A 21101-nucleotide genomic window follows, 5' to 3' on the forward strand; every position below is an offset into this window, starting at 1 on the left:
GCTTGTGAATTTCAGATATCTGTTTTGGTTGTTGAGCCATGTCACAAAATTGGAAGCACTGCCCAAATCACCATCCCAAATGATGAAAATATTGTCTATATACCTTTTCCAGGTATTGATCTGGGAGTGGTATGGGTTGTCTGTATGTAGGATTCTGTGTTGTTCCAGGTGGTGAACATACAGACCAGCCAGACTCGGAGCAAATGTACTACCCATGCTCGTTCCATGGGTCTGTAAGTATAGGGTCTGGTTTTATTGGAAGAAATTTTCTTTCAAGGCCATGGAGATACATTCCAGGACCACATTTCTCGGGGTTTGGTATTTCCATATATTGCTGAAGAGTACTTCCTCTATGATTTGCATTGTTTCATCATGAGGAAGGCTGGTATATAAGCTCTCTACGTCGAGGCTTAGTAGGAGCTGTTTTGATGGGTCAAATTCCTTGTCTTCCAGTAGTTGTAAAACTGCCTTGGTGTCTTTCAGATAGGTGTTAGTGGATTGTACCAAGGGACGGAGAAATGCATCCGCAAATTTTGATAGGGGCTCCAGAATGGATCCAATCCCAGAGACGATCGGTCTCCCAGGTGGGTTGTTCATGTTTTTATGTATTTTGGGGATGCAGTAGAAGTATGGTATTCGCGGTGTTGGTTGTTGTAAAAACTCAGCCTCTTTTTTGCTTAGCCAGTCATGGGCTAAACTTTCCTCCACCATGCCCCCATTCCTGATGCGTAGTTTTTCAGTTGGGTCATCCTTCAGAATTTTGTAGTTGCGTTCATCTGATAGTAAACCTTTGCACTCCGTATCATAAGCCTCGAGGGTTTGTAGTACGATAGCGCCCCCTTTATCCGCTGGTTTGATAACAAGTTTGCTGTTGTTTGTTAGTTCCCTTAGGGCTTGTTGTTCATCACCACTAGTGTTGTGGAAAGGGTTCTTCTCTTTCATGTTGAGTTGGTTGACCTCAGTGATGACCGCTTTTTCAAATGTCAGGATTTCTACTGGTATTGTAGAATCCGGTGGGGTGAAGGTTGATTTCAATTTTAAACCAGTATCAGTTTTATCCTCAGGCGGTGGTTTGTCTTTAAAGAAAGCTTGTAGTTTCAGTTTCCGAAAAAACTCTTGCAGTTCCATGTTGAGTCTGAAGATATCTGGTTTTTTAGTCGGTACAAACCCTAGTCCTTTGTTCAATACACTTGTATGTGTTGTTGTCAGTGTCAATGGTGTGAGATTGACAACTAGGTCCCTCTCTTGCTTGTCGATGGCTGGTTTGGGAGGGACCCGGTCATGCTCCTGGTTGTACGGGCGTTGGGCTGGTCCTGATCCTCCCAAGCCACGGTGTTGCCTTTCCGGTTCCTTCCTCGTGTGGTCTGGCGTGTGCCTAAAAAAGGCTGTTGTTGGCCTCCATAAGGCTGTTGTTGACCATAGTAACCTTCGTTGTATTCCGGGTTCCATTGTGGGTAACCCAGTGCTCCTGGTGGTGGCCCAAATTGAAAAGGGTTGAATTGTGGTGGACCTAAGTATTGTGGATATTGGGTTTGTGGTTGGTAACCCCTCCATCCCCTTTGTCTGGGGAATTGCTGTCTCCTTTGTCTCCATCCTCCTCTGCGTTGTCTGGATCCTCTATTGCTACTTGAATTCGATCCTGAGGAGCCGTTATCCGAGACGTCACTATCCGCGTCACTGTAGGTGCTCTTGGAGACATAATCCGCTTTTGTATATGGATATGCATTTTCGGGTGTAAATTTAGCAACATCCTTGGCGAGTTTGTTCGTTTTGCTCTGTTTCAAGGTGAATTCGAAATCTGTCATTTGTTGGTTCAACTCCTCCAGTCTGGTTTTCAACTCTTCTGGAGGAATGTACGTGTTGAGTTGGACCTCTATTTTGTTAATTTCAATTTTGAGTTCCTGAGTTATTCTGACAGCAGTTTTGACTATTAGTACTAGCCAGTCTCTTGAGCAGTGCCAGGATATCAATGACCACTCCTTTTTAAAAAACAAGTCATTTTGAAAAATGAGTGGTTCGTTTTTAACAATTAGGCCTGGTGGTGCCATTTTGTTGCGAAGATACTCGGTCATGAACAGGCCGTGAAGGGCTGCTTTTATTTGGCTGCGTCTTAAGTTGAGTAACTCATTCCAATCGTTAGTGTGTGGACCAGTTTCCCGGTTGCTTAGGCCTTCAAAAAGGTTGGTGTCTGATAGAATCTTGTCAATTCTACAAAGGTGAGGTCGTGTTTGTCTTCCATTTTGAAAGGACCGCTGGCTTGTTTTAACTATGACGTGTGTCTCTCTATGTGTGTGTGGTATGGTTGGAGAATTGACTCCCGCAGCTCTGCGCTGCCTAGAACAGAAAATACCAAAGGGGGGAGGTAGAGTATAGAGAGAGGATTCTCACTCCACGGGCACTGATACTTAAACAAGAAGAATCCTACTCAGAGTGCTGCCCTCAGAGATGGGGAACACTCAGTGTTGTGAAAAATACCCCTCACACACCAACAGGCCCCTTGGTGTCATGCTTCATCATCGGGGTCCTCGCATCCCGCTAGAGGGATGCGGCGTGCTGCGACTGGCGACTACGCGGGAGCACTGTCAAGGTTGACTATGTGTGGTGTGTGTAAAGTGCAAGTGATGGGATACTTAAGGAATGTGAGTGAAGGGTGTGGTGAGAAATTAAAAAGTACCTGGCTAGTGGGTTCTATGAAAAAACTTTAATCGAGACCCCTAGCTGGTGCTATTAAAAAGAAGTGCAAAGTGAGGTCAGTTGTCTTTATTATGGACACAACCTCTGGTGTGCGTCGACATGTTTCGGAACTGGTGTTCCTTCTTCAGGACGGGGGCACAACTTCCCAACCCTACTCACGTATTTCTAAGAAAAAAGGTGTTTTCTCTTAAAGTCGAAAAAAGTGAAACTATTTACAGTGAAAAAAGGGAGGCTAGAATGTGCCTACAGCGGTTTTTTGGTTCATGCAGTTGCATGTCCTAAAAAGAAAAAGAAAAGGCGAGTCAGTTTGGTTGCCACAAGGGACTAGCTCGGACAGGTGCAGTCACCTGGAACCCCAAACGGTTAAGTAAACCTGTGAAAAAGAAAGACAGACATAACACACAACATAGATGACACACTGATAGTTTGATGAAGCATGACACCAAGGGGCCTGTTGGTGTGTGAGGGGTATTTTTCACAACACTGAGTGTCCCCCATCTCTGAGGGCAGCACTCTGAGTAGGATTCTTCTTGTTTAAATATCAGTGCCCGTGGAGTGAGAATCCTATCTCTATACTCTACCTCCCCCCTTTGGTATTTTCTGTTCTAGGCAGCCCAGAGCTGCGGGAGTCAATTCTCCAACCATACCACACACACATAGAGAGACACACGTCATAGTTAAAACAAGCCAGCGGTCCTTTCAAAATGGAAGACGAACACGGCCTCACCTTTGCAGAGGACGAAATTGACAAGATTCTATCAGACACCAACCTTTTTGAAGGCCTAAGCAACCGGGAAACTGGTCCACACTCTAACGATTGGAATGAGTTACTCAACTTAAGACGCAGCCAAATAAAAGCAGCCCTTCACGGCCTGTTCATGACCGAGTATCTTCGCAACAAAATGGCACCACCAGGCCTAATTGTTAAAAACGAACCACTCATTTTTCAAAATGACTTGATTTTTAAAAAGGAGTGGTCATTGATATCCTGGCACTGCTCAAGAGACTGGCTAGTACTAATAGTCAAAACTGCTGCCAGAGTAACTCAGGAACTCAAAATTGAAATTAACAAAATAGAGGTCCAACTCAACACGCACATTCCTCCAGAAGAGTTGAAAACCAGACTGGAGGAGTTGAACCAACAAATGACAGATTTCGAATTCACCTTGAAACAGAGCAAAACGAACAAACTCGCCAAGGATGTGGCTAAATTTACACCCGAAAATGCATATCCATATACAAAAGCGGATTATGTCTCCAAGAGCACCTACAGTGACGCGGATAGTGACGTCTCGGATAACAGCTCCTCAGGATCGAATTCAAGTACCAATAGAGGATCCAGACAATGCAGAGGAGGATGGAGACAAAGGAATCAGCAATTCCCCAGACAAAGGGGATGGAGGGGTTACCAACCACAAACCCAATATCCACAATACTTAGGTCCACCACAATTCAACCCTTTTCAATTTGGGCCACCACCAGGAGCACTGGGTTACCCACAATGGAACCCGGAATACAACGAAGGTTACTATGGTCAACAACAGCCTTATGGAGGCCAACAACAGCCTTTTTAGGCACACGCCAGACCACACGAGGAAGGAACCGGAAAGGCAACACCGTGGCTTGGGAGGATCAGGACCAGCCCAACGCCCGTACAACCAGGAGCATGACCGGGTCCCTCCCAAACCAGCCATCGACAAGCAAGAGAGGGACCTAGTTGTCAATATCACACCATTGACACTGACAACAACACAGACAAGTGTATTGAACAAAGGACTAGGGTTTGTACCGACTCAAAAACCAGATATCTTCAGACTCAACATGGAACTGCAAGAGTTTTTTCGGAAACTGAAACTACAAGCTTTCTTTAAAGACAAACCACCGCCTGAGGATAAAACTGATACTGGTTTAAAATTGAAATCAACCTTCACCCCACCGGATTCTACAATACCAGTAGAAATCCTGACATTTGAAAAAGCGGTCATCACTGAGGTCAACCAACTCAACATGAAAGAGAAGAACCCTTTCCACAACACTAGTGGTGATGAACAACAAGCCCTAAGGGAACTAACAAACAACAGTGAACTTGTTATCAAACCAGCGGATAAAGGGGGCGCTATCGTAGTACAAACCCTCGAGGCTTATGATATGGAGTGCAAACGTTTACTATCAGATGAACGCAACTACAAAATTCTGAAGGATGACCCAACTGAAAAACTATGCATCAGGATTGGGGGCATGGTGGAGGAAAGTTTAGCCCATGACTGGCTAAGCAAAAAAGAGGCTGAGTTTTTACAACAACCAACACCGCGAATACCATACTTCTACTGCATCCCCAAAATACATAAAAACATGAACAACCCACCTGGGAGACCGATCGTCTCTGGGATTGGATCCATTCTGGAGCCCCTATCAAAATTTGCGGATGCATTTCTCCGTCCCTTGGTACAATCCACTAACACCTATCTGAAAGACACCAAGGCAGTTTTACAACTACTGGAAGACAAGGAATTTGACCCATCAAAACAGCTCCTACTAAGCCTCGACGTAGAGAGCTTATATACCAGCCTTCCTCATGATGAAACAATGCAAATCATAGAGGAAGTACTCTTCAGCAATATATGGAAATACCAAACCCCGAGAAATGTGGTCCTGGAATGTATCTCCATGGCCTTGAAAGAAAATTTCTTCCAATACAACCAGACCCTATACTTACAGACCCATGGAACGAGCATGGGTAGTACATTTGCTCCGAGTCTGGCTGGTCTGTATGTTCACCACCTGGAACAACACAGAACCCTACATACAGACAACCCATACCACTCCCAGATCAATACCTGGAAAAGGTATATAGACGATAATTTCATCATTTGGGATGGCGATCTGGACAGTGCTTCCAATTTTGTGACATGGCTCAACAACCAAAACAGATATCTGAAATTCACAAGCACTGTCTCCAGCACGTCTATGATTTTTCTGGATTTAAACATATACGCGGAGAATGGCAGGCTGAAGAGTACGACCCATTTTAAACCCACCTCCAGGAACTGCTTATTACGATAAGACAATTTCCATCCCAGACACCTCAGGGAGAATCTACCGTATGGGCAATTCCTGCGTCTCAGAAGAAATTGCACAGATTTGAATCAATTCCACAAACAGGCCAAAGATCTGAAAACTAAACTAATACAAAGACAATACCCCGTTAGAACCATTGACAGGGCAATGAAACGGGCTAGGAACAACACAGGGATGCACTCCTTGAAGACAATCCTCAAGACAAAGGAGCGGTCAAAAGACCAATATGTGTCACGACCTACACAACCATGTCCAACGAAGTATCGAAAGTGATAAACAAACATTGGAGGATACTGAACTGTGGAAACTTGGATTTCGAAAAACCAATGTATGCACATCGCAGGGGCAGAAATATCAAAGACATACTGGTACATACAAGACCCCGTCAGAATCCAACTGGCAGACAGGCACCATTGGAGTTCAAGGACACTTCCCATGTGGAGATTGCAGTAGTTGCCATCTAACTCAAAAAAGCAAGGCCTTAACTTTCAGAAACGGTACATCATGGGAACAACGACAATTTTCTAATTGTAACACAAAAAATGTTGTCTACATGATAACATGCCCATGTGGCCATGAGTACATAGGCATGACCACCCGACCTGTGAAAGTGAGAATAGGAGAACATAAAAGCAACATACGCTGCAAAAAAACAACCACTAAGATGGCATCTCACTTCCTAGAACAACAACACTGTGTCAATGATCTACGTTGGACCATAATTGAACGTTTACAATCAGAAACCGGTCTGTTCCAAAAAGAACAACGGTGGGTTTTTCATCTGGGCACCCACATTGAAGGCCTAAATGATGATATTCCATGGGGCCACCTGTCTGGTTAAAACCTGAAACACCTGAACAATTTTTGTCTGTAATTCTTTTTTTGAGAAACAAGGATTCGTACCAAACTGTAATCGTAAGGGTGTGTGAGGTTAGTCTCTGTTTTACTGAAAATCCAGGAAAACATTCATTTGATCAATCCCATGCGTTGTCCCAAACACCGCATCACAAGTTTCACAATAACCGACTCATATTGAAATGTACTTATGTCATTTACACCATATCACTATTAAAATAGTGTAACCAACCAAAGCGCTTATCTCATAAGACCACACCGTCAGCCCATGCGCCCAGAAGTAGCGACCTAACGCACATGCGCCCAACCGGCTCAACAGTGACTACCGGATCCAACATGACCAGAATGACACATGTTACTCTGAGACTAGGTCCATGATTATGATAGGCTAAAGGGCGGACGCTCCTTATTTGGTCTACACATCATTTCCGCCAATCAACGAATCAGACAGCATGTGATGGCCAATATATAACGAAGGCCTAAACGCTCAACATTACCAGCGGAGCAGCGTAGGGTGGTAGAAGGAGGCCTATTCTGGCGGATTCTGTGAGTATTCAGTAGACAAACTTTCGGAGACCTACCAAGCACTAACCCATACAGTGAGTAAAAATATTGAAACCAACTCTTTACCCACACAGATTACGGATCCACCTACCCACCCTGGCGTTCTGGATATGCTCATGAGGCAGGACACAAAAGTCACTATGAGTATGCTTTATAGAACAATTACAAACTATCAGTGTGTCATCTATGTTGTGTGTTATGTCTGTCTTTCTTTTTCACAGGTTTACTTAACCGTTTGGGGTTCCAGGTGACTGCACCTGTCTGAGCTAGTCCCTTGTGGCAACCAAACTGACTCGCCTTTTCTTTTTCTTTTTAGGACATGCAACTGCATGAACCAAAAAACCGCTGTAGGCACATTCTAGCCTCCCTTTTTTCACTGTAAATAGTTTCACTTTTTTCGACTTTAAGAGAAAACACCTTTTTTCTTAGAAATACGTGAGTAGGGTTGGGAAGTTGTGCCCCCGTCCTGAAGAAGGAACACCAGTTCCGAAACATGTCGACGCACACCAGAGGTTGTGTCCATAATAAAGACAACTGACCTCACTTTGCACTTCTTTTTTTCATAGCACCAGCTAGGGGTCTCGAATAAAGTTTTTTTATAGAAACCACTAGCCAGGTACTTTTTAATTTCTCACCACACCCTTCACTCACATTCCTTAAGTATCCCATCACTTGCACTTTACATACACCACACATAGTCAACCTTGACAGTGCTCCCGCGTAGGCGCCGGTCGCAGCACGCCGCATCCCTCTAGCGGGATGCGAGGACCCCGATGATGAAGCATGACACCAAGGGGCCTGTTGGTGTGTGAGGGGTATTTTTCACAACACTGAGTGTCCCCCATCTCTGAGGGCAGCACTCTGAGTAGGATTCTTCTTGTTTAAGTATCAGTGCCCGTGGAGTGAGAATCCTATCTCTATACTCTACCTCCCCCCTTTGGTATTTTCTTCCCAACTCCCAAGACATCAGCGTCCGTAGGGAGCCCACCCCATGCTAAAACGATTAAAGAAGGGGAGGGGACCACACTATCCCCTTCCCAGAGCCTTGAGAGGCCCTGGAAAGCCCACCCCAGGACCAACATTTTGTGACATGGGGAGGCCCCCTCTCTGAGCCATCAGTGGTCCCAGGGACCCCATCCCTCGGGACTGGCTCAGATGCTATGCTCAGGAGAGCCCACTTCCGGGACATAGTGGTTTCCCTAACTACAGAGGTGCAGACAGGGAAACCTGTGTTTGCTCTCATTTGCCCAGAGCATTTTCAAAACTCCCACAAAGCAAGAGCAAACACTAAGTCAGCTGAGAGCAGGCGGGAGCTTCAACAATGCTCACCGCCTGCCGCATTGTAGCGGGCAGAGAAACAGATAAAAATAATGCTGCTAACAGCAGGGAGTAACTGCTCTCAGCAATGCCATCACCCGCTGTATGCGTGGAGCCTTCTGGGGCTGCAGGGGCTTTGGGGGCCCCTCCACAGCACCCAATGACAGTATGGTGGATGACCTGGGTGGGCCTCCTGTTATGGTTGAGGGCACTGGGAGATTGGGTCCTAGGGCCGAAATCTGCCCGGGATGGCGCCTGTGTGTCTCACTCGCCCTTCAAAATGCTGTTGGGTCCGGGGGAAGGGGGTCTCTGAGCTACAATCAGCCAGGGAAGGGAGGCTGAATGAGTATCACTCAAATTCATGTAACCTAGTATTTCTCTGTTAGAGGTTAATTTTCAGACATTAGAGCTCGGAGAGTGGGCAGGGGTTGGGTATTTCTGTTTCTGAGCTGTGCTGTCTAAAATAGTTGTAAGAAAGTGGATTCCTATTCGGGGTAGAAGATTGCGCACCTCAAAGAACAATAACACTTCTTGTGAGGGTGAACCCTCAAAGTCATTCACTTAACTTGAGCTGAACACCTGGTAACTTTGGCACAGAGCAGGCAGGTGTACGTAAGGGTAATGTGGAAAGTACCTATGCAGTGCCAAAATAGATAGCAATTAGTAAAAATACCAATTAGTAGAAATTCCAAACTGAATTATACAAATAGAGTAAAACACAATAAACAAATGACACCAAAACAAAAAAAATACAGTAAGGGCAGCTGGAGATATGATTTTATAACTTTGAAGTAAAAATAGTGCCAAAACCCACTAACCAATGATATCCAAAGGAAGCAGTAGTCTGGGACCAAGATGCAAATTCAGTCCTACTTCGATCGAGCCAAGGTCAAACTCAGGAGGTTGATTGATCCTGGTGAAAGCCTGGAAGTCCAAAAGTTCAAAAGCATTTCTACGTCCCACTTCAAAAAGGGAGGGATTGTTTCACTTTCTTGAAGAAAAATGTTGACATTTCTTCTAAGCCCAATGTAGAATGGGAGTGTGTCACTTTTTGAAGAGGAAAATCCACTCCATGTGGGATACCAGTGGATTTGTAGTTGGCGCTATGGAACCAAAGGATGGATACCTGAAGCTGGTTTGTGCTCTGGAGCTTTGGGAGATTTATGCCTAAAAACTTTCTAGGCGCAAAGCACAATGGGACTTAGAGCCAGATGTACGACCATTCCATTTTGCGAGTCCCAGATTGCAATGAATTACGACTCGCAATTTGTGACTCGCAAAATGGAGTGTATAACAGTGTCAAGGACACTGTTTATAATTCCTAATGGGGTCGCAAATGACTTGCCTTATGTTTTCATGAGGCAGGTTTCAATTTGCGACCCATTAGAAATGGCCGGCCCTCACAGGGATGGTGTCCTGCTGGGGTTGGCAAACAACCATGTATGTGACTGCTTTTTCAATAAACATAGTTTTTTTTTAATGCAGCCCAAAACAGGATGAATTTAAAAAAGAAAAATTAAACTTTTCTGTTTTATATTATTGATAGAGCAGGCAGTGGTCCGTGGGGCCTGAAGCCATGTTTTGTAGACCCAATCTGTGGCTGGGCAATTGGTGCCACGGTTCACAGGTGTCCTCTAACTTCAAGACTCTGAATGCTTTTTCCATACATATACTAGGAATATATTAGCAAGTTAAAAGTGTTAATTAAGAATAAACCATTTTAACCATGTTTAAAGGGAGAGCACAGGTACTATAATCCAGTTTAGCGGGGCGGGGGGAATGTACAGAGTTCCAAAAACAGAAAAATTACAATGTAGAAAAAGCTAAATATCAGTGGCCGCCATGGAGAAAAGGCAGATTTCCAGCAATAATATACTAGCTCAGACAAATATCAGGTTAAAATATTGCATTTTACACACTATAGGTGCATAAAAAGTGGAATTTGGCTCTGTAGTCTGTCAGTGTCGCCTCTCATGAGACAGCCCCTGCTCTTTATTTACGGTTCAGACCTGTCTTCCATTGGAGAACAGAGATCACTCTACAGGTGAGTGCAATTAGTGACAGCAGGTGACCCTCGGGTTGCATACTGACTGAACATCAGCTCTGTCTGGTGCTCCTCTCGAAACCAATATTGCCTCTCCGCCTAAGTCTGTAATACGATAATATAATGCAGGTGCAGAGGCAAAGTATTTCTCTTTGAGTGTTGCAGTACAGCAAAATGAACATCACCGCTGAAATAGCTAAACAGGCAACATTACAGTGTGAGGCCTGGATATTATAACAACACCTGCTGAATAGCATTGTGTGAATGAAGAAAAGCAGTATGCAAAGGACTGTGGGGAATGCACAATAAAGCACAATACTACATCCAGAGGGAAACCAGCTGATATTTTGCAGTGCTGGATGTCCACGATCCGCTGTCATCTCCCCCCCCCCCCCCCCCCCCCCCTCTGGTTCTTATTGTACAGTCCACACTGGACTTTTCAAACAAGCCGCAACTTTGCCTTAGAATGTTGAACCCTGTTGTAGTACCTCATCACCCCAAGAGTTCCTTTCAGGGGCTCTTCAGTATGTCATGACCATCTATCCCAGGTGAACACATATTGAAAGATCTTCAAAGGGCTCTTTGACATGGGACAGAGGTAGCACACTGCTTCTCGGTGGTGCGGCATGCTAGTGAAAAGAGAATGCACCCATTGAAGTTAAAACCATGAAACATCACCCTTCATGTCTTTGACACAAAAATGTGAAGTGGATCCAAACAGCAGGAGAAGTTGATTCACTGATAAAACGAGTTATTTTGCTGTGTGGTACAGCTTTTTTTTTAAAGAATGCACACTGAAACGTGCGAAAAGAGATAGAATTATAGACAAAGGAACGTGAAAATGTGTTATTAAAAAGGGTATGTTATAGACTGATTTATTGTGTAAGGGATATATGGCTGTATTGTATGTGCCGCGCCCATTCAGTGGCTGTTTCAGGAGTTTGAGTCGGTTAAATAGAATTCACCCTGTCGTTCTTCTCCCCCAGAAACTACCATTATTTGCCGTACTCCGAAAAGAAGCCTTGTGTCTACATCAAAAGCACCTGGGGGGATCAGACCTACCGCCTCTACTTCTCCAACATTCTGGAGAAAATAGCAAACCACCTTGTAAGTGTTTCTCATTATTCCTTCAGGGGCGGGGGTTTCAAGAACAGCTTCTGTGATATGAAACGAATGTCTGTGAGCTCACAGCGAGATGAATATCAAATCCTATTTGCATATAAAACTGATATTACAGTGTTCCCATTCCACAGTGAGTCAAGCACTTCTAATGGGCGAGAAAATAATATGTTGATTTTCATATATTTTTATTTTTCTCCATTTTACAACCTTCAACTTGCATACATATTTTCTGTGCCTCCATACTTTAGAATGTGGACGTCAAGGCTGGTCCCCTAAATGCCACGTCATTGTTCCATCCTCGTTGTAACCGCTTTTTACAAATGTAGAAATTGCCCGGCCATGCCAAGCACTAAAAGACCACGGTCTCCTCTCCTGATAAAAGTCTGTCAACGCAGTGATTCTGCCGGGGCAATGATATTGTTTTCCTCGCAGAACAGTCACGGCTTTTGAAAAATAACACAGTTAATGAAACGCTATTCTAATGCCTTTTGTCTGAACAGAAAACACTGGCTGTCACTGCGATGCCATTTGTTCTGTAGAATGAATGGACGTCCCTCTCGGCTGGGAAAGCGGCCAGTCACAAAAGGAAGTGAGCACAATTGGAACTCGGAGGTTGTAAAGTCGTATTGTGCATAGTAAAGGAGTAACCATGGTTTGTTAATGGAGGCAGAACAAAGGCTCCAGGCACACACGTTCATTACCGCTGATGAAGCCATGTACGCCGCCTGAATTTATTCACAGGAAGCGTTTGATATGGTAGAAGGAAAGTCTCAATGGCCCTTCTTTTGAGGTGTCCAGTGACGGTAAGAAGGGCTGGACCCATACCTGGGTTTTAAGGCTGTTCTTCTTTATAAATAAATACACATAAAGTGAATTTGGATAGTTAACCTGAAACTCTGACAAATGTAGAGAGCCACCCAGGCTCTCCACTACAAGGTATCGCACCACAATCATCCATGCACCCCTCGGGGTGCGCTCTACTCGAGGTGATACATAAATGGCGGAGACCGCTCGGGGTCCTCCAGCCAGCAGTGTAACACTGGTGTGACGTACCATTATTTCAGCACTGCTGAGGCCTTCACTCCACGTGGCCCCTCCGAGCTACATTGGTGACGACGCCGGTCGCACTCCACGCGTGCACCGCTTCCTGGTCACCAATCAGCAGAGCGCTTGCGGAGCCCACCTGCGACGCTCCGCTACTCCACGCAGTGAAGATCCTGCCCTGCACCTCGGTGTGTTGCTGTTTGTAGCCTGGGCTCACATCACCGACCCAGCGCTGCTGCAGAGGCGGCTGTAGGCCCATGGTGGCCCTGGGCAGAGAGCGTAGGTAGGGGCCCCGGAAGAGGGGGTCAGAGTGTTTGGAAGTGGAACAGAGCCGGAGGCCGCCAAAATCCCTGCCAGGGGCCGCCACACAAATATGTATCCATCCTCAGAGGATTATTATATTAGAGATATATATTGGCGTGGTGGCCATTGGGGTTTGGTGGCCCTGTGCAGGTGCACAGCTTGCACATGCCTAAGGCCGCCCCTGGCTGCTGCCACTGAAGCGAACGTGGACCGGCACTGCGATCTCAGCCGCTGCCCCCTGCACCTGCCCACATGTCTCTCCAGAGCAGCAGGGGCATGTTCAGTTGGCGGTGTGCTCAGCAACAGAAGACATCGGCGGTGAGTGTCAGGCCCGGAAGGGTCTTTTCCATGCTGTGGTGCCTCGCGGTACTGCAGGCCTACTCACTGAGCATTGGCAGCGTCTGCCTAGGGTGTCTCCCTCAGGGCCCATGCCTCATCTCCACCGTCCAGTGCTCAGGCCAGCCAGAGCCCTGAGGCCTCTACACAGGCCCAGGAACACGTCTGGACCTCAGGCCCCCAGCACCCACAGCTGCCCTGCGTGCTGCCTGCACAGAAAGAAGAGGAAAGGAAAAAGGAGAATCACACACAGAGGAAGACAGCCAGGCCCACCAGCAGGCACAGGAGCCCCTCATCACTTGGGTTTTCCACCAACAGCACACCAGGAGGGCACAATCAGCCGTAGCTACTCAGAGGGACAAAGCCACCTCGCCCGAGCTAACAGGGCCTACAGGCCAGCTAACCACGCATGGCCACGTGCCGGTGCGCAAGCTCACCCCAGGCCCCTAGTGCCAGGACTGCACCACCACACCTACACGCGGACACAACGGGCACCATGAGCAACACGGCTCCGGAGGGCGCTGCAGCCCAGCAGGCTGGAGGGAACAATCCAGACAGGGGTGCCAACTCACCACCCCCAGGACACAGTCACACGGCTGTCGCCCCGCTGCCACCGTTCAGTGAGACTGATGGCACTGTGAAAAGTTTGCTACTCATCTACTACGGAGGCTCAGTGATCTCTGACCTCTTTGAGATGCTCCCCAATACGGGTGACGACAACGACTACGAGGTGGCAGTCGCTGCTCTTAAGAGGCATTTTGACCCTCAACTTAACCCAGACTTCGAGAGGTTCAAGTTCAGACAGGCGTCACAGTGAGACACGGAGTCCGTGGACATGGTCTACGCACATCTACGCAGGCTGGCAGGCATGTGTGACTTCACGGATCAGAGAGAGCAAATACGCGGCCAGGTCATCCAAGGGTGCCGCTCCAAACTACTGCGGAAGCTGATCCTTCGACAGCCGGGGATCTTGTTGGACGAGATACTCATCCTGGCCTGGTCCCACAAACTGTTGGACGTCCAGGCTGGCGAAATGGAAGCGGCTCTGCACAAACCAGCCGCGGCGCTGAACGCCTCTAGATATGCGCCCGTCAAAGAGGAAAGGGTGGAGACAATCCAATGACGCACCAACGTGACTCGCCAGGCACCGGGGACGATGACCAGAGGTGCATGTGGCCACTGTGGAGAGGACCACTCAGTGACGGCTGTGTGTGGAGCAAGAGGGAAGACGTGCTCACACTGTGGGAATATAAACCACTTTGCCAAGGTGTGTCGCAGCGGCCGGTCCTGACAGGCTCCTCCAAGGTCGCGAGGCATGTCACAACGTCTGCACCAAGTCTCACTCCATGACCCACTGTCGCCAAGGGATGACCCACCACTAGAACGCTGCCTCGCCCTCGAAGAAGATGACAATGAGGTGTTTATTGTGTCCTTTGTCAGCAGGTCTGACAACCGCCGTAGGCAGATACCGATGTGCTCTCTCCATGAGGAAGGAACGTCCGCCCGAGCACTCATCGACACAGGCGCAGCTGTCTACATGATGGAGTCCGAGCAGTATGACCGTCTGCCACCAAGACCCTCGCTTGCACCAACCAAAGCCCGAATATACACCTACGGAGGGATTGATCCATTCCCCCTTAGCGGAGTCATCCAGGTCAAAATCGCCAGTGGGAAGCATGTCACAGTGGCTCGATTCCATGTCACAGAAGGGAAGAAAGGCACGCTACTCAGCTGCCACACAGCAGAAGACCTGGGTCTGGTCTTTTTCGCCAACCAAATCCATGACTCCCATGCCGAAACCATTCTGAGGGAGTTCCCAGCGCTGTTCACTGGACTGGGCAAGCTAAAATGAAAACAGGTCAGGCTCCACATCGACACTACCGTGAGGCCTGCAGCTCTTAGACAGCGGAAGGTGCCGTTCAATCTCCACCTGCAAGTGGAAGAAGTAATCGAGAAAGTGTCCGGTCCAACTCCATGTTCCCGCTGGTTGTAGCTCCCAAACCAAACCAGCCTGGAGCCATCAGGCTCTACATGGACATGAGTTTACCGAATGTGGCGGTCAAGAGGGAGTGCCACATCACGCTCACCATTGACGACATAGTGGCCGATCTGAACGGAGACAAGTGGTTCTCAAAACTGGACTTTAACACAGGGTACCACCACCTGGAGCTCGACCCTGAGAGCATGGAATATCACCACGTTCTCAACACACGCTGGCCTTAGGAGGTACAAGAGACTGAGTCTTCCAAAACGCCATCAGCGAAGCACTGTCGGGGCTGCAGCGTATGATCAACCTGAGTGACGACATCCTGGTGTTCTCGAACACCCTAGAAGAACACCACACTCACCGCCGTGCGACACTCCAGAGACTCGAAGACTGTGGCCTGACGCTCCACAAAGCTAAGTGCTCCTTTTATCAGAAGTCTATTGATTACTTTGGATACACCTTCACCAGAGAAGTACTACAAGTGGACCCCAAGAAGGCCGTGGCCATCTGAGTGGCCAGTACCCCAAAGTCTCCCAAGAAGGTATGCAGTTTTCTTGACATGACCACATACTGTGGCAGATTCATTGCAAATCTACTCGCCCTGTCCGAGCCGCTCTGCTCTCTCACACGCAATGACAAAAATTGGGAATGCATAGTGGCTGCCAACACAGCTTTCAACAGCATCAAGACAGCGCTCCTGGACAAGATGGTAATGGTCTACTTCCACCCGAGGTGGCGTACCGAACTGATTGTAGACGACAGCCCAGTGGGCCTTGGAGCGCTCCTCCTTCAGGAGCACGGTCCAGAAACCTGGAGAAACGTGGCGCATGCCAGCAGGCACTGACAGACATGGAAATGAGATACGCCCAAATCGAGAGGGAGGCCCTGGCGATAAAATGGGCATGCCAGCACTTTCATCTATACCTCTATGGCCAAGAATTTCAAGTGGTCACGGACCATAAGCCGCTAATCCCGCTCTTCGGCGGGTCCGCTAGACTTGCGCACCCGAGAATAGAGATGGGCGGTACAGCTGCAGGCTTACAAGTTCAAGGTCATTTTCTGCCCTGGGGCACACAACCCGGCCGACTATCTCTCACGGCACCCTCAGGACATGCCACCTAAAAACTCACCGATGGATGTGGCATACTCTGAAGTGTTCGTGAAAATGATCTCGCAGGAAGCATGCCCCGCAGCCATGACGCTTGAGGAACTTGGAGAAGAAACAAATGAAGACGAGACACTGTCGAGGGTAAAGGCCACCCTGCTGAGCAATGGGTGGGCACACTTCATGGATGGCGCACAGGCTCTCTGAGCAGAAGAAAGCCGCACCCGACAGCAGATCTGGCAAGTAGGCCATGAACTAAGCGTGGGGGAGCACATAGTTGTTCTGAGAGGACACGTAATCATCATCCCGAAGAGGCTGCAGCGGCGGATCCTTCAACTGGCCCACATAGGACACCAAGGGATGGCCAAGACAAAGGCCAGGCTAAGGAACAAGGTCTAGTTCCCTAGGATGGATTCCATGGTGGAAGAAATGGTGAGGCAATGCCATGCCTGCACCATCACAGGGGGAGGCCCGGCGCCACTGATCACCGAAGAACCCAGCAAAACTCCATGGGCCAAGGTCAGCCTCGACTTTAGAAGCATCCTGGATGGGCGCACCATGTTGGTGATGGTTGACTCCTTCTCAAAGTTTGCCATAGTAGAAGTAGTGGCGTCAACGGCGATCACACAGGATGTATGATACTACAATGCAATCATTTTGAACGCGGTACTTTACATCGCGGATTTTACAACGCAAGTCATTACAACGGCTTGCGTTGGAGGGTGCGGATTGAGGATTATTATAATTTTCTATTCTAACAGCAGTCCACGTAACAGTAGGGAAGGTGTTGGAATAGAAAAATACAATATTCCTTAACCAATAGCGCAATCCAGCGCAAGTCGTAGTAACGACTTGCGTTGTAATGGCAGCGTGGTAAAGGTTGTGTGGTGTAAACACCACGTTGTAAACGACGTTTCCGGTTCACACATGTCCAAAGAGTTCTAACAAGACATTTGCACTCATGGGTCTGCCAGGGGAGTTTCAGACAGACAACGGACCACCGTTCCAAGGCCGGGAATTCCAAGAGTCCCTAGAATGAAAAGCAGTCCATCACCTGAAGATCACCCTGTTGTGGCCTCAAGCCAACGGGGATGTGGAGCATTTAATGCGAATGCTCAATCGAGCCATGCGCATTGCCGTAGACACGGTGAAGATACCAAAGTCGCACTAGATCAGTTCCTTGATGCCTACCGTCAGACGCCATACAGCACGACCAAGTGTGCTCCTTCGCATTTACTCTAAAGCGGCCACCGTGTGAAATAGCATCCCGACAGATCCCTCGTGGGTGCCGCCAGAATGGGAGAATGATGCCGTCCAAGCGAGAAGGGTTATGACTAACCAAAAGGCGAGCAAATCGCGTCGGGCCTGAGAAACAGCTGGAAGTTCAGGACAACCTATGAGCCAGAAGAGTGGACAGTGGTGGATGTTCAAGGAACCATGGTCACTGCCCAGCCTGGGCAGCAGTCTGTCAGGAGGAATGTGTCTAATTTCAAGAAGATCTGCGATCAAAGTCCTGGCCAAGAAGAGTCAGAATGTACCGAGGACACCCCAAATCTTACCCAGCCTGGCTTGCCAATGCTGCTGGGTTCTTCACCAAGGAGCTCGCAAGTATAGCGGGAAGAGGCTTTCGCTGGGGCTGGTCGGCTCCGTCAAGACGTGGTGACAGGGTCACCCCCAAACACTCCATCGGATGCAGTGGTCAGCTTCAGCTCCCGGAGCCAGAGGTATGGTCTCCGGCCAAACCCTGTGCCAAGTCAAAGACTTAAAGACTTTATATGCACCTCTCTGTGAGCCTGAAGTACCTGAGAGTCGATCACTAAAAGAAAGGAGGGATGTTGAGAGCCACCCAGGCTCTCCACTACAACGTATTGCACCACACGCATCCATGCACCCCTCAGGCAGGCTCCACCCGAGGGGATAAATAAACGGCAGGAGACCGCTCGGGGCCCACCACGCTACAGCATAGATTTGAACAGTTTTGGACAGGACTGGGTCTAGATTAGTTAATTCACTCCACTGACTGACACCTTAGTAAGACCTAGTTCTTCCACCGACTCTGTAGCACAAACAGCTCAACCGAGCACAGGCTGAATGGCAATGGCATGTTTATAGAAATTCTTATAATGCAGATACACTCTGTTACCAGCTCATCAGAAGTAGGAACCACGTCATTTATATTCTATTAGGTAGCTCACTGGCCTGCCAGGTCAGCAGAGGCCATGCCAGCTGCTGTCCTGCTGGGGATCCGCTCCCCAGATTTACAGATCCGCGCCAGGTAGGTTAGTTCCCCATGCATTCTGCATTAACTCAGTGCGCTATGTTTGTTGTGCCGGATCGGTGAATAGAAGGTGTGTCTTATATTCTAAAGCATGCAGGTGGCAGGCGTGACTAACATCATTAGTTCACATTCATAAAATCCAACAATTGATGTCAATGGGGTATGGAGTTCAGTTCCATCAACAGTACCAATTTTTCCAGACAGACCTTCTTATTCTGTGCTTCCTGTGACTAATGTGTTACTAAATAGTTAGGCTCTTTGATGCTGTGCAACGCAGCAAAACAACCTGCAGCTTCGCATCAAATGGAAAGGCAGGAATTCACCATATTTACCTCTCACTGAACTGGCGCGCTATATGCTGCTGGGCCCAATGCAGGCACCCTGGCACCATGGTGCAATGGCCCCTGCGTTGTAGGCAGGTTTGATTTTGTGCAGCCTTACTGCACAAAAACAGTTCTCATAGGTGGTTCCTTCATTCTACGTGTCCTGCAGTATCCAAAATGCAGGACACATAGAAAGAGGAAATAACGAGGGGAATAAAGATATTTCTCCTTGTTACCCCTCACCTGGGGACGCGTAGCATTTTGACACATTTCCAGGTCTACCACTAATGATAAAACTGTTAATGCACCAAAATGCATGGGAGGATGTGTGTGCGAACACCCACTCCCCACCCACGTAATGCCTTCCTGGCGCAGAGTAACACAGGGCAGCTACTTGTGTTGCCTTGCGTTGCTCCAATTAACCAAGCCATGCAGGGCCACACAAGGTGTCCTTGCGTGGCGTGGTAAATCTGACCTAAGGATTGTGCTGCCCTTGCGTTACCCCACGTGACGCAAATGGAATGCGATCCTATGATAAATCTGTGCATTGAAGTCTCATTAAGAGGTCCCAGTTGTGAGGTCCAATACCTACCCCGCTCCCAGAGTAACCCATATCTGAGGTACAGGTAACTCCAGGGAGGGAGTATGAGGCTGGGGGTGAGGGGTTTTGAGGGGGCGTTAAACCAGAAGGCAAATGAAACCCTGAGGGGTCCATTAAAAATGACGAATAGAGGGAAACCAGTGATTCTGGGTTTGAATTTGCAAGGGGCCAGTAATTATTGTTTACGGCCCCATCATAACTAATAGAGACCTTGTGGTCGAGATCTTGGTGTGCTAAAATGCTTCAGGCTTTAGATTTAATGAATGTAGGTTACTTTAGGCTATTGAAAAACATAACGAAAAGGGCTGTTGATGAAAGGGCTGAAGCGAAGATACCCAAACTCAAATGTCAGTCCAGGAATCCTCAGTGACATGGCTGTTTGTGCAATCCACAGGAGGAGGGCCTGGAGGAAGCAAAGGAGCTGATCAAGAAATCCGATTATGCATCAGAGGAGAAAATGAGGACTGTCCTCACTGAGTTTGTCAGCCACTGCAGGTACAGTCCACTGTGCACATGTATGTATAAGGATCTGCATAGCACACACCTAGCTACAAAGTAAGAGAATGCCGAAGTGTACACTATAGGGGTGTAAATAACGTTCCAATATGTGCAACATAAATCTGTGTACAGGTTACAATTCTTACCTTTAATGTGGAATACTCCTTAGTTACACCTAGTTCCATGCACCCCTATTCTCTTTCATTCAAAGCAAGCCAGACTCCCTCCAATGGACTGTTAGGTTAAATGAGCCCGATATAATGAAAGATTAATAAACAATGTGATAAGTAACAATGGGGCATATTATCAAGAAGGGCGTTAAAAATTATTGCTGTTTTAGCGACAGAAAACTGCTGCTAAAGCGGCGATAATGGGCTTGATAATATGGCCTTGTGAATTCCAATAAAAGTCCATGTTCTGGTGTGAACATGGGCTTCAATGGGAATTCTCCAGGGCATATTATCAAGCCCATTATCGCCGGCCGCTAAAATGGCGATAATTTTAATGCCCTACTTGATAATATGCCTCAATATTTGTTAAATTCTCCTGTGCATTTATTTGTATTATTACCTGCTGCTGAATTCCTTCCTTTCTTCTTGCGTATGCTCCTGGACTGGGGAGGACACAACAGGAACCAGATCCGGTGCTTGTAGATGAGGAAGCTTCACCCACATTGTGTGCCATGCTTCATCATAGGTTCCTCACCCTACCCTGGGAAGGTGGTACTACTAGGGCAGACTCAACCTCCAAAATGTGAGGGAGTTCTCAGATAAGTTATGATTGCTGGATACAGCAGGGACTAAGGTATAAAAATACCCTAGGGTAAACCCGTGGAATGATCCTTTATTAGTGAGTACCCAGGTATGGATACAAATATTAAAAACCAATGTTTATAGGTACCATGACCAACACATACAATATTCTGCCGACATGTTTCTGCCCGTAACAAAAG

The 21101-nt window shown here is 47.5% G+C and overlaps 1 protein-coding gene across 1 annotated transcript in view; it reads left to right on the forward strand.

Moving 5' to 3' along the window:
- The window catches only part of FER1L6 (fer-1 like family member 6), a 755805-nt gene that overhangs the window by 484719 nt on the left and 249985 nt on the right, over nt 1-21101 (forward strand). The window contains exons 14-15 of the mRNA XM_086966191.1: nt 11539-11659; nt 20046-20146. Coding sequence (XP_086822317.1) covers nt 11539-11659; nt 20046-20146 — 222 coding nt within the window. The remainder of the gene's footprint in view (nt 1-11538; nt 11660-20045; nt 20147-21101) is intronic.

Source organism: Lissotriton vulgaris, chromosome 4_1 (genome assembly GCF_964263255.1).
Source record: "Lissotriton vulgaris chromosome 4_1, aLisVul1.2, whole genome shotgun sequence".
Classification (NCBI taxonomy): Eukaryota; Metazoa; Chordata; class Amphibia; order Caudata; family Salamandridae; genus Lissotriton; species Lissotriton vulgaris.